The sequence below is a fragment of the Lates calcarifer genome, linkage group LG17, assembly GCF_001640805.2.
Source record: "Lates calcarifer isolate ASB-BC8 linkage group LG17, TLL_Latcal_v3, whole genome shotgun sequence".
Classification (NCBI taxonomy): domain Eukaryota; kingdom Metazoa; phylum Chordata; class Actinopteri; family Centropomidae; genus Lates; species Lates calcarifer.
Genome location: NC_066849.1, coordinates 17,995,218 through 18,014,425, shown reverse-complemented (window position 1 = coordinate 18,014,425; position 19,208 = coordinate 17,995,218). Strand labels below are relative to the sequence as shown.

General features: G+C 40.6%; 1 protein-coding gene across 1 annotated transcript in view; it reads left to right on the top strand.

The window, feature by feature from the left end:
* Positions 1–4,497: 4,497 nt before the first annotated feature.
* Positions 4,498–19,208, top strand: part of mast3b (microtubule associated serine/threonine kinase 3b) — a 35,257-nt gene continuing 20,546 nt past the window's right edge. Inside the window, 4 exon segments of the mRNA XM_018673022.2 lie at positions 4,498–4,947; positions 7,636–7,725; positions 15,700–15,788; positions 18,626–18,698. Of these exon segments, the coding sequence (XP_018528538.2) occupies positions 4,901–4,947; positions 7,636–7,725; positions 15,700–15,788; positions 18,626–18,698 (299 nt within the window). The 5' untranslated portion in view covers positions 4,498–4,900.

Here is a 19,208-nt window from a genome sequence, read left to right as displayed (position 1 = left end):
TGTCAAACTGTCAAATGCACAAATTATTATTGACAAATGTGCAAATTAAGTTTTGTACTTTAGCGATCCAGTGGTGTGGATTTATGCACAGACATGTACAAATGTGAATTTAATTTGTTGTGCACAAATATTCAGATACTGGTGTAATTTTGTTTCACAGCACACAGCATTTGAGTCTTACACAACACAGGTAAATAATATTTTCACTCATGGTTTAAACCAGCACTTTCATTTTAATTTTGATGGATTTACCAATTACTTCCAGGTGAAGTTTCTTGCTTTGGGCATTTATCACATTTTCTCTGACTATGTGTTCAACTATAAGATCATTTTGATTTTGATCACTTAAATTTCTCTGGGCTTTACCTTCACTTGTCTGACTAATAAATAGAGAAATCTCTGTCAATGTCTTTCAGTGATGAAAACAGAGAAAATACAGACAAAATAATCTATATAAACCCTACGCAACCATCCTACTGACAGATCACAATTGTCATGTTGTCAGGCACATTCTGAATGGCCACTGCCATCTTTCTCTTTCTACCTGTCCTTCCATTTTCTCAAATATTGCTCATCCAATCACCTTCAAACTTCATGTGTGTGTCATTGTTCAGGTCCCAAGGAAGTGCAGCGTTGACTGTGAAGGTTTTTGGATGAGTGGGTCCCAAGAAACATAAAAAGAGGGACATTAAATGACAATCAGTTTGGCCTGTGGTGACACATCCATGTTACCAGTGTCATTGATTACAACAACAGAAAGATGGCTGCAATTCATAAAACCTGCAAAACAAAACCTGCACAGGATCATCAGGTATGGGAGTCTGTCATCTACTGTTGCAAATTCAGCCATATTTTCTGTTTCGTTTAAAAAATGGCTCAAACTACTGAAAAAATGGCTCAAAGTACTGTTGTTACAGTCTGTAAATCACTTTAAACGTATTCCTTTCTGATGCAAAAATACATTTTACAGTGACTTTCTTGACTCTATATGACTCCAGTGATTAAATAAATTCATGTCATACCCATTTTATGTTTTAAGTCAAATTTCTCAGTTGAAATAAGGGTTCTCCAGCTCCAGATCTCTCTCTCAATAAAAGATTCAGTAAAAACGAAACATTGGGATTTACTGCAGTATTATACGGTGTTAGTTTTGTCAAGGTGTGCCCAATAAATTGGCAATTGAGTGTATTTTCTTATCAGGTATCCAACAAACAGAGTCTTTTATTATTATCAATATCATAGCAAAGAAGTGACATGGAAATAAGATGAAGATGAGATGCACTGGTGCTTTCAAAGACAATGACCTTTAACAGATTATTGGATAGTGTAGTTTGTCTGTTTTGTGTATGTGTTATATGATCTGACTGGATTGCACCTGGGCTGTTATCATCCTTTGATTTGCATAAAGCATCAGATGTGTCCATGTGTTAATAATCACGCATATAGTGTCAGTCTCCAGTTTAACAGACTCCTCTTGCAGCTCCTCCCATGCAGCAACACCGACTGAAACGATGCTTCACCTCACGTTTCTCAGGTTTTGGTGCACAGTGAGTCCTCTCGCTTGTTGTCTGTGGGTGAGACTGTGGATGTGTGTGAGCCTCAGTCTGCAAGCTACAGTTATCTAGAAACCTCTGCTCTATGTCTCTGTGGAAATACGTGTTGATGCGTCTTTGCAGAAACATGTTCAGTCATATTTAGTGTGATCTGTCATACATACATTTTTATCATTTTTCTGATATTGCTCCACAGTTACTTCTATTCTATCATAAATATAATAACATCAAAAACAGTCCACTTCATTGATTTTGGATTAAAACATCTTAAATCTGACTCGGCTGCCATTTGCTGAGGGACACTTGTTGAAACAGCGTTTAGCTGAGCATCATCTCATACAGCAGAGACTGGAGGAGGCACACAGACTGATGGGAAGGGAAGAGCAGGAAAGCCCTTATTGCCATGGCAACTGAAATACCGGACTCTCGGTACAAAACAATTACCAAGCAATCGGGAATGGGACCCCACACCCCCACTATACACCACCCGCCACTGACTGCCTACCACCACACACACACACACACACACACATGCATGCATCATGCTCTTTTTCTGCTCATCAGGTTCAACCGGTGGGTTCAGACACACAGGCAAAGCCAGCACACAATTTTACCTACTTAATACAAGGCAGGTGTTTACATAGTGTTGTGTCTGAGGTGCCACATGCAGATTCCTGACAATCCAGTGTATGGTTCCAACCTCCCCAGACAACACTTCCATGATGCCCCAGTATTCACCCTTTCCGTTTTATTTTTGTGTCATTGGTGCATCACTTTTATGGCTCCAAAAAGCCCTGTCTAATTAAAAACTAACAAGGTAACAGAAAAGCTAGCTGTGTTGCTCTTTGTTATTAATAATAGATAGGCTATTCCTGCTCGCTCTCTTCAAAACAGTTAACCTAAAATAGTATTAATAAACTGAGGTGAGACATTTCTAAAATAATATATCAAATGACAAATGACATTGTGAGATGGATTGCTTGTAATGATGAACATGCAGAGAATTATCACCTGAGCCTACAGCTCCCCTCGGCTTTATGGAGCTTCATAGTGAGTTTCAGCTCGTTGTTCAGCTGTTGCTCTGCAACTTTACTGTTTTGTTTCACTCTCGCCGCTCACACAGTGTCATTCTCGGCTACAGCAGGCAGCTGTTTTCAGTGAAAAAAGCTCAGCAAACCTCCCACTGTACACTGCCTGCTCAGCACCAGACACATTTAGTGACTAGCTGGTGAACACAGCAGAGCATTTATCAGATAAAGAGCCAGATATTACCCTCAGGAGACCAAAACACAGAGCTAGGTAAGAGTGAGTAGTGAACTTTTTTGAATTCATCAGGTGTCCAGACACACAACTCAGAATCACTGATAATGTTGCTCCGCACCTGCTGGATGTGTAAATGAGCAACTCTTCAGGTAAGGATTTAGAGATACCCAAAGTAAACCAGCAGCACAAAAGGAAATATGCCACCCTGGCCCTTTGTGTGTGTGTGTGTGTGTGTGGTGTGTGTGTGTTGTGCAAACCTGCTAGTTGATAACAATTGTACTTGGGTCAAGCTCATGTCCTAGCAACCATGCAAACTGTCACCAGCTCCCTAGCAACCAGGAAGACACTAGTGTCATCTCTGTGACCAGTTGCTGTTGGAGATGCAGGCATTTCACAGAAACCAAGCTGAGGTACAAATAGTGACAATAGACCCCACTTCATCCACCACAACCACTACCTTAAACACACACACACACACACACACACACTTTAGAGGGCAACACATCGACCTACAGTAGGTCTTCACATCAGGAATTTAGGAATTTATCTATTTCAGTTATGGTGACTTGCTGTTTGCCCCTAAAATGAGAACAACTGACTGTGTAAAAAGAGTCATACAAGTGGACATGCACACACACACACACACACACACACCCTACAGATTAGATGTTCACAAATTGACTTTCAAGTATGCAATTATCAGATCTCTCTCTCTCTCTCTCTCTCTCACACACACACACATACACACACCTGCCCTGCAGTATAAGTACGACAGAACTGACTTTCAAGCATGCACTTGCAAACACACATCCACCAACCAACACACATCACTAAAAACATACTCCCACACATGCTTAGGAAAATCTACTTTAAAGCATGCCGTAAAAACGTGTCAAAACCACATGTCCGCACGTGCCTCCCACCAGGGAGGCCTGGCCTAAACTACAGCTGCTCAGAAATGTGATTTTACATTTACGCATATATGGTACCAGCATGCACGTGCACACGCGCGCGCGCGCTATGTGTTCGTGTGTGTGTGAGGGGGGTATTCTCTCTCTCCGTGCAATCAATGGCTTCCTGCACCACAGTCAGAAAATAAAGGATTGCATGACAGAGCCTCCACAAACACACGCGCACGCAGAGCGCGCGGCAGCGAGTGAGGAACGCATCCTGTGTGGCAGCTGTCACGGTTTCCAGCGAAGGTATTCCCCAGCCTCATCACGACCAGCAGCCTGAGCCAGCGCTCACTGCTCTGCCGCTTCATCTGGTCTCAGCGCACAGAGAGAAAGAACTGACATTTACAGATTCATAGATGAAGCAGAAAGGATAAAAACCTGTATTTTGACGTCGTGTCACGGTGGCATAACGCAGACAAACAGGTGGGAAAGCAGTCTGCAGGGCACAAACAGGTGGAATTAGTCGTGTATGATGATATATACCGATTATTACAGCCTATGAATTCACCAAATCTCTGAGTTTTTTTTTCTTCCCTTTTATCAAAAACACAATAATCAGATTTATGAATCACTTCTCACCCTCAACTGCCCCCGTCCTCACCCAACCTCACTTCACCCACCACCTAAACTGATTTAGTCCCCCCCCACTTCCAATAGACTCTCCGCTCTCCCCCTCCCCCCCCTTCCCTCCCTCCCTCCCTCTCTTCCCACCAGTCACATGGAGGTTAGCGGTGACCCGTCGCTCCCTCGGTTTTTGTGGCAGTCGCTCTCCGGTGCGCCTTGGAGACGGACGACAAGCGAAACGCACAAAAGAAGAAGAAGAAGAAGAAGAAGCAGAAGAAGAAGAAAAGAAACTACAGTGGCGCCTCATTAGATTTTCTTTTTTAGAAGTGACTACGATTTTATTGCATTTCTATTCCCACGGAAAATTATCCAATCCCGGAATCCGCTGAAGCCGCTGGTAAACGATACTCAGTTAAACACGGGGTTATTTTTAGTCGCCCACCGCAGAGATGAGTGGCTGGAAGCCGGCTGTGAGAGCGAGCAGTGCTACGCTGTGGTGAGTGAAGACCCCCCACCACCACCACCACCTACCTCCCCACCGTCGCACGGTGGTGTTCGGCAAGAATGAAGTCGAGGCGAGATAAACTGAAGATCCCCTCTCTGACTCTGGAGTAAGTTGCTTCTTTCTTTTTGTTTTGAAATTTCCATCCTCTGGTGCAGATGTGAAACCGCAAGCTGCCATGTGAAACTGTTGTGTTTTAAAGTTGTGATGAGAGTGGAGTAGTGGTATTTATGTGGTCGTGTTGTGTTGACGGTACCTCAGTGTACTCAGGTGTCAACACGGACCTTTTTCCCTACAGAGCAGCTGCAGTTCAGACTCACTTATCATCTACTACCATTACAGCTTTTAGACTGCAGACCTGCCAACTGAGCCTGATGGCAATGCAAATAATCCCTCATGTTTTCTCCCAGGCTGATGACATTTGCTTGAGGCTTCAGTGTCTAGTTTCAGTTTGTGTTTTGAAGAGAGGACTAGAGAAGTTACAGGTGTCTCATCAGCATGAAATATAACCTGAGTATTCTCACTATTATCAGAATTGGCAGTTTCCCCTGCCTGCCTATTAATCTTTAATCTAATTTAGCCAACTGAAAGTAGAGAATCCAGCTTTCCAGCCTTGAACTGTGACTGTGTTTGCACAATCCATGGCTGGTTAAACTCGTAAAACCAAACTACTGAAACAACAGGAAACTTGTGAAGAAGATGAGCTTTGGCACTTCTCTCTTCAAGGCTGTTGCAGATATTTGACTCTATTCAAACCAACTGTTTCACTTAGTGTCAGAGGTACAGCTCATGCCTCAGTGTGAATTCTGTCCTCATGATGCTTTGTGTTTTTCCAGTTCTACCTTCTTTTTCTTCTTCTTTTTTTTGAACCCAGCATGAAGGAATCACTCCACGATTCCCTGCATGAATCACATGCTCACCCTCACATCACTGAGACAGACAAATGCCTCTCTGTCTTTTAGAAGCCGCAGATATTTTATTTCCTTACGGTTGCTAATCTGTGATTCGTCTCCCCATCAAAGGACATGGCTGCAGTCTTATATCTGCCCACTCATCCCCTAGAGTGAATGTTGCCTCTTTTTTTGTGGGGAGGGAGGGAGTACCTGCTGCCCACTAGATACTGATCCATAAGGCGTAGGAGCTCCTCGCTCACATCCCCATTCTCTCATCCATCCATCCATCTGCCTCCACCGTGGATCAGCTCAAGCAGAGCATGCGCTGCCTTCGTTTCATTTTCATTTTTAGGCACTTAGTAGCTTCTGCTCCCGCGCAGAGATGCAGAGGAGGCTTCAGGCTCGGCTGCCAGGGAGGGGTTCGGGATCTTAGTGATGATGGCTGTTGACGGATGCTTCGGCCCAGACGCTCGTTTGTGCGAACCAAACCTGTGATTTGCTCTTCAACCACCAGTGGTGAAAAAATAACAAGCATGACCAAAAAAAATCCCTTGAATTCAGCTTTATTTATCGATAGAAAATTATGCTTTTATGCTGTATTCAGGTACACAGCTTTCTATAAATGAACTTTCTGGAAGATAATATGACTTGTTTGAACTTGTCTTAAAGCAAGTTTCGTGTCTCCATGTTTAAGTCCTTGTTTTATATTTTTATTTTTATGGGCTATATTAAAATTATCTCCAGTGAAGGATGATAATGAATAAAATATCTTGGAATAAGTCAACAAATTCTTTTGGCATGATTGTTATTTTTGCAGTAAAAACAATCCTGCTGCCGTATTGATATTGAAAGGCAGCTGCTGCTCTTAGAGTCAGAGAATCCCTGGATGACCTGAACATCTGAGCATATTAGAAATTCAGTGTGAATGTCACCAGTGAGTCAGTCTGAGATTTTCTACTCAGTTTACACTCTGGACAGGAGTGTCCGTTAAGTGCTGACAAAATGTAAATGCGAAGTGGAAAAATGGCGGACGATTACTCACTCAAGCACCAGTGAGGGCTTTGATTTGGAGGTCTGTGTCGAAATTCAGCGTAATGTGTTGCATGTGTTGTGTAATTATGAGCCGATGCTACAGAATGAGGAGTCTTTTGTGCAAGGAGTTGTTTTTCCTACCATCCTCCCTGCATTACTATGACAACATGTTCATTAGTGCTGTGTTTAGCACCGAGAAGCCTCTGCAGCACTGAGACAATAGCAGCACTGTGGTGCCCACAAGGCAGCGCTTACATTTGAGCAGGGAAATCAATAGAAAACAGCTTCAGTGCTGGGTCAGCATCAGGGAGATACAGACCTTAGGATGGCTGAGCGTGCATATTTTGATGCAAAAATGGTAGACAATATTTATTTTTAAAAAGTACCGATTCAGGATTTTGTGTGTGCAGGAGCCTGAAGTGTGTTGTCCCTCCTGGATTAATTAAAGAACTTGGACATTGTTTGTTTTCATCTAAAGTTCAAGCTTATGTCAACATATAGGTCCTAACACTGTGAGAGGTTATTAGATGTTCACTAAATGTGTTTCTGGACGGTGGCACTTCCCACCTAGTGTGTTGACACCTAGCTGCCGACTTCCTGTGGTGTAAGAGCACGAAAGAGTTTATTTGTCGGCCAGTTAGTTGCATCCAACCGGCCTGTAACAGACAGTGCTAGCAGAGAGGCAGCAGCATCACCCTGCGGGTCGACGGCGAGCGTCTGCCACCATCAGCCGATGACGTCAGCCAGTGAGAGGCAGGCATCAACCTTTCTAACCCAAGGGCAAAGGCTCTGCTGCTGACTGATGACAGACGCTGGCGCGCTGAGGTGCTGAGTCAGCACACTAATCCATGCGAACATTTCTTGCCTTACAGTTTGTCACCCACTTGCCAGAGCCCCACCCTCCTGAGCCCATGCAGCCCCTGCAGCCCCTGCAGCCCCTTACAAACCCTTCATCCCTGGAGGTAAGACAGACGGGTCACACGCAGACTGTTTCTATAGACTGAGCATGTGAAGTAACTATTAAAAAAAGTCTACCATCAATGAGTCAGTTCACCACAAAACCAGCAATTAGCTGATCCACGATGAACAAGTATTGTGTAGCCAAAGCCTGATATAGCTTATTCCTTTGTGCCACAGAGCTCCATTGTTGTCCAAAAACCACAGTGTTACACTGTGTGACAAGTCCCTTCATTACCACGAACATAGGCCACTAGTTTATTTTGCTTCAGTCCCACATATACTGACTTGCTAGTTCATAAACTGACTGGAGCACCAAATATGTATTAATCCATGACTGACAATAGTTGTTAGTATGTTTTTAGTCACATTTGCTAGACACTACAGTGCTGAAATGTTTTAGGGCATCATACAGTTATTTTGAAAAAAGAAAAATGATAAATTCATGCCTCCTTTTTATTGAGACTGAATGACACTTATCATTTTGGTCTTGGAATGTGTTGACAATAACAAAAATACAGAATATCAATAGTCATATTCTCATATTCTATTCTAAGAATTGGCTAGTGCCAGTGAATGTTCATTATTTCCTTTAGGCAAAAGCAAGACGATACAGTGTTTGAAGCGATAAGATTTTGGCCACCGGAGTCAAAGATGCTGCTTCAAAATAACACATTGAGAAGACTTCAAATTGAAAGTTAATTCTTGACCTTTGAAACAGTTGCTGACAATCGCACCACAATGTAATTTAGTAGCTGTTGTGGTGCTTTCAGTTGCATCACGAAATCTTTACGAATATGAACGTCTACAGTTCCATGACAACTGGGGTAAACCCCATCTGTTCTTAAAAACATGCTACAAATTCTGAAAAATAACATCACAGGATGATGGGTTTGATAAATGAGGGTGGTGAAACTTATACCAGAGAGTTATAAATTGGATCAGTATGGCATCAAGAAGTGTTTTCTTTCAACCATTTGGAGAAAGCTATTCACATCGTAAGGCATGATTGAAAACATAACTACAAATGATTACATCAAAAAAGTGTGAAATACAAATTGTATAACTCTGGAGAAAACAGGAAATACACACTAAATCTGAGTTGTTGTTTTTTATTTGTATATGAAGGTGCTTCTGTTTCACCAGTGAAAGCCTATCATTTACTAGTTGTCTCTAAGTCTATGTGGGTTGCTTGGCAACGGTGCTAGGTGCTGTGGAGGAAGGCAACACTGCAAACAGAGGCGGCTACATCCAGCATGTTTCTGGATGTGTGAGCAGTGCTAGGCTGTCACAGCACACACAGTCTGCAGTAATGAAACCCATTTGCTCTGTTGAAAAATGAGCAAATTTTACCGGGAATGCAAAAAAATCCTCAGACGCGATGAACATGAATTCCTCAGCACGACACAGTTTTCACACTGATGCCACAGCACGGCAGGTTGCACATTTGTTGGCATCATTCCTCACAGCATTCTGCATTGGAGACCCCCCCACCCCCGTATTGTTTCACCACTCAGAAACATATTCATTCTCTTGCATCAGATTCTGTATTTGAATGCAAGTAAACTACTTCCCTACATCATGATGGCACTGATGCAGAGATATCTTATCTGTCTGGTACCTCCTGCAGGATTCATATTGAGTGTATGGGGAGAGTGCAACATATATTTTTCATCTGAGCATCAATATTAGTTATTATTATGGCACCTTTACTGTAGATAGCAGCTGTCTAAAATAAAGCATGTAGTGCATTAAAACAACGAAAAAATACTGTACATAGTATTAGCAGCCACAAAAAAATGCTACCATTATCTTCAGGCTTAAGCCTCAGTGAGGTGTAACTGTGAGCCATGATCTGCTGACCTCAGTGGCCTCCTGATGAAAGTCAATTACCATGACGTTAAAGTTCTCCTAACACTGCAAATACATAAGCTATACTATATGTAAGTAAAAAAGCATAAGGCATGCTACTTGTTTTAGGTTTTCCTAAGTTAGAGACTCATAAGAACTCACTCCTTGCAACTTATGGATGTTGACCTCATCACAAAACTACTGGATTTTCCCAGATATTTGCAAAACAATCAACCATCTACATCACTTGAAACAACAGTGAATTCAAACAAATAAATGAACTTTCTTTAGATTTTTTCTGCTGAGTTCTACTTACTGTATATTATTATAGAAAATACATTCATACATGTTGGGTATACGTAAACTACATACACCCTCTTCACACTAGAGCTACTTTACATGCACTGGAATGTACCACTGTTTAAAAGTTTGGTTGGGATCCTCCCTCTGCCAGACTCTTCATGGTATAACCCAACAACATCTTAAGCTGCTTTCAGGTTCTGTAGGACATTGCCTTATAGAATGGATGCATACAATGACTGCTGGTAATCCCGAAGACAGTGTTTCTATGGCAATGGTTCTGGCTATTATTACACTTTGGCCAAATATCATGCAGGTTTACATTACAACCAAACACTGTATCAGGGGCTGTATGATAAAAACGGCCTCTACATTGCACCATTAGTAAATATTGTTCTCACCTTATATCACATTTTTAAGGTATTAATTGCTTTTAAAATATTCTTCAGGGCCTCTTAATATGTTAATACAATAAGAAATGTATACATATATAAAATTTCAAGTTCAAATAGGGAAATTTACACCACCAGCTCCAAAAGGTCTGTAAATGTGCAGGTGCATGTCAGGATACAACTTGGTATGGTGGCTTTGTGGCAACATTTGTGGTCAAACATAGCACCATGCTGCAGTTAGTATATTTATTTTAGGTAGGTTTTACACGCCAGTACATCAGATTATTAACGAGACCTCATCCAACAGATTAACACCCTTAAAAGACAATACAGTCTGTAATAGACATGAAAAATAAACACAATGCAGATGGATAACTATTCAGAATCCAGTGAATTAGCTGAAAAAGGAGATTAGTACTTACATGTTATCATTCTGGGACTGCATCACAGTTTTCAGCTATTACTTTGTTTTATTTGTAAGAGAAAGTCTTCAACAGTTGTGTAAATATGCATTTACATTGTACCCTTTAAAGAAGGGGATAACTGCACTAGTAATCTAGGGTGTGACCCTGCTGAAGAACAACAACAGCTATGACTGTCTATCTCCACCACTCAGCTGTGTGGTCAAACTGATGTAGACTATACTGATGTATAGTCAAAATGTAAACTAGAGAATAAAACTCTTTAAAGCGTTGGCTGTGTTCAACTTTTAGTAGTTTTGTAGCACTTGTGTATCGTAGGAGTCAGCGTGGTACGGAGCTTAGTTTTACTCCTACAGTCCTGAGCAGCCGAGCTGAGTGTTTTGGTCTGCTCTACTTTGAGGGATGATCGGATCTGTAACAAAGTCAGTTACTACCTTTAGTTGCTGTTAAAGCAAAATGAAAACTCTCCCATTGCTCTTTAAAAACAAGTGCAGTTAATTAACTTTAGACTAACTCTGGCTTTGCATTTACATTTACAGTTCATTTTTTTCTCTTGATCAATGAGTATTAGGTCAATAAACTAAATGAAGTGGTGTCTACAGGTTTATAGTACAAAAAAATAGTACATATTACAGAATATCTTCTCTTAATGTTGTATGAATAACTTCATTGTTTATTGCATTTTCTAAACAGATCTAAATGGGTTTATTGTGGAATAAAATTGAAACTGCTTTGGGGACATGGCAGGCCTCCTATGATCATTTATAGTAACAGTTTTTTATTATGGTTTCCTTGAAGTGCAAAACAGAACAACATAACAGGAAACTCAACAACATTTCAGAAAACATCAATAAAACAAAACAGTCAAAGTTGCCAAAAGTGTTTTCTATTTTGTTGTTGTGTTATGTTAAATGTTGTGTTTTACACCACAGGACCACCATGTATTTAACTGACAATTTGAAGTTGTTACCTTGGACTTTGGGAAACTGTGATGGGCATTTCTTCCTATTTTCTGACAGGCTATTGAACGATTAATTGATAAAATAAAGAAACAAGGGACTGCTTACAAGCAGTAATGATTAGTTGATTAACAGAAAATAAATCAGCAGCTATTTGGATTGTTTTAGTCTTTTTTTTAAATCAGAAATGCCATACTTTTTCTTGTTCTTCTTACTTTTTTTCTTTGACATATATGACAAACAACTGAATATCTTTTTTTTTAGTTTTGGGCTGTTGGCTGGATAAAACAAGACATTTGAAGAGATCACCTTGGAGAATTGTAGTCAAGTAATGATTATTTGGCGCCTCAAACTTAGGTAGACTTTTTGCAGCAGTGTGACATTGAAGGTAACGAGCAGCACTTGAACGCAGCATCAGGCTCTAGCTTCCTCACACGGACATACACGCAACCAGCAGAGTCTGTTTGGCCAAACTAAAGTGTGTACCGACGCCGTGTGAACGGTGCCACACACCAAACCGACCGACATGGAGATGGTGTTTCAGGGACAGGACCACAGCCAGACAGGTGTCCGGAGGATGTAAACGGCACCTCCCGAGACCCTTGGGTACAGACTTCGGTGTGAATACAAAAGGAACCGCCGAGAAGGGGAGACGATGGTGGGGAGAGGAGCAGCAGCACCAGCGGGAGCAGCAGCAGCAGCAGCAGCAAGAGGAGGAGGAGCGGGTTTCACATCGACCCCAGCTTCAGTTCTCTGAAATTAACATTAACTTTGAAACCGGCTTGTTCGAAAAAAATCCCCCAGCATGTCGGATCCGAGTCACTGGTCTGCGGTGCCGAGTCAGAACAAGTCCCATTTTGTTCCCGGAGCGTTGCTGAAGCGCTCAAAAAGGTAGTTATCAAGAGTTGCAATATGGAGGTTTTTAAGATAGTTTAACTGTTTATTTAGGCTTTTTCTGTGTTAAAATCCCACTAAATGGCAGTTTATCAGTCGCAGCTGGTCTTCATTTAATGTTTGTGTCTCCACGGGTCTTTCTTTATGTCAAACAAAATAAGCTAGCTCCCCTGTGCTCCTCTCAGAGAGCCGCTCTAATCCTCTGTTTGTTCAGTATAACACAGTTAGTTTGTGCCTATACACAGCTATTGTCCAGAAAATAACATGTCTGAAAACAAGAACTAGCATTAAGCTGAGAATAATTGCTCTAAAAATGAGTATTCTCCAAAGAAATGCCTTAAATATCACGCGCAATATGCAGCTTTCTTTGTTGTAATTGGATGTGACATTGCAGCAGCTGTGACTGGGTGCAGGTTACAGTTGGTGCATTAAAAACTGGATCTTCTCATAGTGTCAGACCAATCCAAGCTGAAAAAATACACACAAAAGGTATTTTCAGTGATGGCAAGCATATTTGCACTTCTCTGTTTATACTGGCGGCTGTTGGCTGTGTGATGATGATGACTGACTGGAGGGTTGTCATGTTTACTGTTAGATTACTGGAGATAAAACCTGCAGCTCTTAACTGTCTGATACAGGCTGTGACACTGAGTTGAACTGTGGCCTGTTCATTGTGGGTTATGGTCTAACAGTAACTGTCCTTATGGATTTATCTCTCAGTTCTCTTGATTAATAGTCTTTAACATGTCAAGAAAATATTGAAAAATGCTTGTCACAGTTTCCCAGAGCCCAAGGTGATATCTCTATATTGCTTGTTTTGTCCCACCAACAGTCCAAAACACAAAGATATTCAGTTTGCTGTCATATAAAACAGAGGGCAGCAGCAAATTCTCACATTTAAGTAGCTGGAAACCATCTGCTGATAATGTTCTTAAGGTGTATAAAATGGCAGAGCCCATGGTGGCTTCCTCAAATTGTCTTTTTTGTCGAACCGTCAGTTGACAGTCTGAAACTCAAACATATTATATTTTACTATTACCCAAGACGAGGAAAGAAACAAATAATCATATTCAGGAAGCTGTCAAAATTGTTGCAGATTGATTTTCTGCTGATCGATAAATTGTCTAATTGCTTTGTGCTCCACTGTGACCTGTCCACCCTGGTGTCACAATAGAATCTGCTAATTTGAATGCGGTTGGCCAAAGTTTGGCCCCTTCTTTTCAGGACCAGAGGATTATTTAGCACTCCTTCCCTCCCTCCCCTTACACACACACACACAGACACACACAGTCGTGGACATCTGTGGCTCAAGCTGGGCCTGCTGTTGCTGTCAGTGCACACACACACACAAACACACACACAGCCTTGGGCCTGTTGACAGGAGACTTCCTCTATCATCAGTTTTCCCTCTTTCATCTGACATGGCCATGCTTTCATGTGTCATGCATTTGCCTGCAGATTAGAGTTGTAGTTACATAAACATTTCTCAAGGCAGAGCTGCTCCGAAGGCGGAAATAATATCACCGCTTGAGTTAAATCTCAGTGGGCAGAGACAATGAAATCACAGTTCTTCTGGCTAAGTATCATAACCCTAATCTGCACTAGACCATCAGCTGTGTATTTTGTTAACTGCAGAAAAATGCAAGTGTGCACAGGATTTTCAGGTCTGCTTGTGCTTGATAATATCATCCCTCCTTATCATGCAAATACATTTATCTTAGATGTTCAAGATGCGAATGCGATAACAAGAGTTACAAACAAAAGTATGAATTCTGGATGGCCGCCAGAGACGTCTCCTGCTCGTTGGCACAGTAAGATGCATTACTGCCACTGTAGATGTGAAAAACTACAAATACAAGGCAAATATGTGTTTGTTTATGAGCACAGCATCAGTGGAAAACAGTATTGGTGTAATGGTGACTATAGTGCAGGTTAAGTTTACTGCATTTTGGTGTCTTTCAGGCATAACAAACTTAGTTATTATGCGTCAGACTGTTGAGTGTGTAGTTAAAGAGACATATTGTGACTGCTGACTGAAAAAGACAAGAAGTCCTAGAGGAGTAGACTGATATTTAGAAGTTTCTCACTGGAGAAGAAGAAGGCGCTGACATTCATGCATCTTTACAGTCGCCACTCCCAGTTTATACCCAGCCCACATCCAGTTTGTACACAAACACTGATGTGTTTTTGTGCTATTCAGACTTATTCATTAAGCTGCAACAGTCAGAGATTAATGGATCACAGTCTTCTATTTTAGAGGTCAAGTGTCTTCTTAATCTGTCCACAACTGCACTGTCATAAGTCTTTTGTGTACTCAAGCTGGTGCTCTATACACATACAAACACACACTTTGATGTAAACGCAACCTGATGTGTTGCATGAGTCGAACATGTAATTATAGGTGAATAAATCCAAGGCCGAAATGATTATACTCGGCTTAAAGAGATATGCCACGTTTACTTTTCTAAGATAAAAACACCAGATGAACTATTTTAGTAGAGGCCTCTGTATGCTAACAGTTTAGGGTTGTTTTCATATTTTTTAAAGTGAAAAAATATGAACCATAAGCAGCAACTTGCTGGAAACATAATCACACAAAATAAAACAATGCTGTTGTACACAGTGTAACAGAAAAAATGCAGCTCATTTGGCACAAAAGCCTGACAGAAAAAAGTAAAAACCCTTGCCAAGCACAGTTTAGCCAAGTGACCAGTTTGAGGCTGCTTTTATCTTAGAAATACTACAAATACAATAATAAATACTAATAATACAAGTAACATCTCTTTTTCAAATCTTTTGAGTTTCTTATATTTCATATTTCAAATCCATGAACTACCTGAAAAATACCTCTAACAGACAACAGACGCCAAAGCACAAGGCACAGATGTTTGTACAGTTTCTACAGTAGCGTCGACACATGGAGGATTTAGGTGTTCATGCTTTATCACTTGCCTAGGTCAGTGTCAAAAAAGAGGCTTATTATCTAATTGCTGCTGTTTAATGGTGAATTTCCACTGTGGTGTTCACAACAGTTGCTCCATATACAAACCACCACAGAGACATTTACATAAAAATTCTGATGAGAGATGCAGATGAGTGATATGTGTTGAGGCTCTCAGCCCTCTGAATTTTTTTGTCTTCTCTCTTGTTTGTTGCTCCAGCTGTCGCAGCAGCAACAGGAAGAGCCTTGGTGTCGGGACACCATCACCCACGCTATCCCGGCCGCTTTCTCCGCTGTCTCTCCACACTGGTAAGATCAGCAGCATTTTGTAACCTTTAATCCCAGCAGGTTCCAACAGGAGCACTGCTGCAAAAAAACATGTTGGCATTGGCACTGGCTTGGCTTTACCTGCATGACAGTGCAGGGTTATCCAGAAATCTACTGCATTTGCCAACCAGAAGTGCAGCAAGAATACCTTTGCAGCACTGTGCTCATTTACAGTTTATCTGAAGTTGTACAATTCCGCCTTAAAAAAGTATAAGCTGCAGTGTGGTTTCCTGACATTTAATTAACCTTTAAATTTGACTTTCTTGTTCATATTCTGTACCAGTGCCCTGTAGAAACATGTCCACACCAACACAGCCCGTTGCATTGTTATGCTGTACTGCTCCTGTCACAATGTTGGTTGGTGGTCAAACCAGTCTGGATTCCAGCTCTTGTAATTTAAGTTTAGCAAGACTTACACATTGGTGTTCTTTTGCATTCCTTTAGTTTAGTTGATTAGTTTATTTAACAAGGACAATGCACAAAGCAACTGTTGTAACAGAGTTAGCTACAAAGCTAATTTACATCTGCGGTTCCTGGGCTGGAAGAAAACAATAGAGCACAGTACAGACAATTAAAAGTACACTACTCACAATAAGTTAGGGATATTGTTATTTACATGAGTGCCCCAATATGTAAGGCACACTGTACACAGTGAGACCATTACATGGAAAACACAAAATGAGGTGTGTCTATCACCCCAATACAATTGTCTCCCTTATCCCAAAAATCTCTGAAGTGTATGTATGACATCCACTGAGTCTCTCACAATATCCCTAACTTATTGTGAGTAGTGTAACACAATTTGCAGAATATACAAACAGTACATCATATTATGTACCTACATCATAAAAAACGCATTGTATATTCTCCATATTGGAACACAGTTGGTTTTATACCAAGGTTTAAATAAGTGATCACATGGTTGGTTTGTCTTGAGCCATATTTTGAGTGTTGTTTTAAAAATACTGAAGCTTGTGCATTCTCTGATAATAAATGTGTAATTAGGTTCAGTTTTTCCTCTGCTCTGACTCTCTCATTGTCTGAAAGCAGTTTTCCTAAATCTTGCTGTCACCTGCTGTCTGAGTCCCTGGTCCCCTTAGCATTGTCTCTGCAGAGTGATACACATTCCTTAAGTGGAGTAGGTGCAAGATCACAAATTAACTTGTGTTGTTATGACCTGTTTAAGAACAGATTGATAAATTTAAGTTTATCAGTCCAGATCACGTCTAATGTGTTCAGGTGTTATTGTGTTCCTTAATGATTCATAAATTAAAATGGTATTGTTCTCACCCAAATTTGACGTGTTCCACACAATTTATCAGTTTGAAAACATAAAATTTCACAGTGTCATTTAATACAGTTGCAAAAGAACACATCAGTGTTTCTCATGTGGTGTGCTGCTTAAGTACGAGCTCCTCTCGTGTTACTGTTTGTAAGCTGTAGGGCACCTTGCCTCCCCACACTCGTTAATACAAGATTAAGCTTGTTCAACTCTTAACTTGTAAGCCGCACCACAGCCAGTGTCTGGATGACACTGCAGAATATTCTGACGACTGCAGATGACCTGGAGGACGCCTGCTATCAAACTATAGCCATTAACTATTATAATAATATAATTCTCAACTTACACGCTGAGTCACTGATATATAAATATTACTGCACAAGATGCACAGTGTGAAGTTAGCAATAATGAAGACTGAATGTCATTTCAGTGCAGAATTGTGTGGTGTTAATTGGTCAAGGATGGAGGGTGAAACTGGGGGAAGAGCAGACAGAGGGGGAAAAACGTTATATGTGTAACACGACCCAGGGTTTTGTAATGCTCAGATTTTCGTACTTTGTTACAGAGTTGTACTGCAAGTGGGAAATTATTTTCAATGAATAAAAATAAGGTAAAATTAAGAGGAAAAACTTAATCTATAACATGTAATTTTAACTTTTCAACAAGATAAACACTTTTTTGCCTTCATCTAGTTTTACCAAACAACTAGTACCCAAAGGATCTTAAAATATTGTTGGAAATGCCTTAAAGTTTGATACAGAATACAAGACATTGCAACAAAATTGTTGAAACCAGTTACTGAGAGCAATTATTGTGATTATAGCCTGACTGATTTGTGACCAAGTATTGTGACCAAGATACTGAGAGGGACATTTGAAAGTTTTAAGTCATTATTTTTAATTTGCGGATTATCAGAATTAACATCAGATTGAAGACAAGTGTGGAGTGTTAAGTGTTAAAATAATTGACAGGCAGGAAATTTCTAAATGGCTGGCGTCCTCCTGCTTTTCGAATCAACAATAGCACATACGACGTGAGCCTTTTAATGTCATGAAGCAGCTGCACTCTATGAAAAGAGTTTTGCTCAAGAGCTCCTCATCGCAACAGTGTGTGGATGCGCTCCCTTTTGAACTCAATCAAACCAAGGATTATCTAATCACAGAGAGCTATCTGACTCTTAATTGGGTACTCAACCACTTTCATGTAAACAAACCACAGTCTCTGGTGTATCCAGACCCCCAGACTCTGGTGAGACCAAACTGCGTGAGGCTTTCCCCCTTAATTAAGAGTCTCACTAGATAGGTGCGGTAATATTTGGAAATGTAATACCAAGATGATATGTTAGAGCGTTCTGACGTGCTGGTTAATGCTGCTGGGTTTTGCAGTGATTGGAAGTTCCTGCACAGACATGATGTCATCCTTTCTGGAAATTTTCCATGTGTAAATGCAGCCACATGGTCGTCTCTGTTCTATTTTCATAAGTTTATTATTACAGTTGTGAATAGTCCCGGGAGTAACTTGGTCTTTCCTCTTTCAGCTGCAAGCAGCCCTCTAGACAGCCCCCGAAATGTGTCGACCAGTGCCTGCCTCAACTTTCCATTTGCCCGAAGGTATGTCAACACTGCTCTTTTGAGTCCTTTCTCCCTGCAGTGATATATTTTGTTTTGTCATAATTAAAGGATCCCAAGGGTGGGATTTGAAGTAAGTTTTTGTTGAAACTTATTACACAACCTGCCTTGTATTTTATTTGAATTGTTAATAAAAAGTATAGCACATTATTTTAGGCTAGTATAATCATGTTTAGAAAGTTTAGTGGAAAGAACAATATCATTTGGTTGCAAAGCAGAGGGAATTTTCCTAAACAGTAGCAGTTATATGAAGTTAGTTTATTGGAAATGTATAAATTACAATCTGTCTACTTCCCCTATAATGAGCTCTGTTTTCACTACAAATAAAACAAAAACGTCTGAAGCTATTTTTAAAAATGACACACCAATCACCCACTTTCATACCCACTTTGTGAGACTTTCCTGTTTTTTACTTGAATAAACATCTAAGTTCAAATTCAAATTGTTCAAATTTTCAGCCAATAGCAGCACTTATTTAGTTTTTTTTTACCC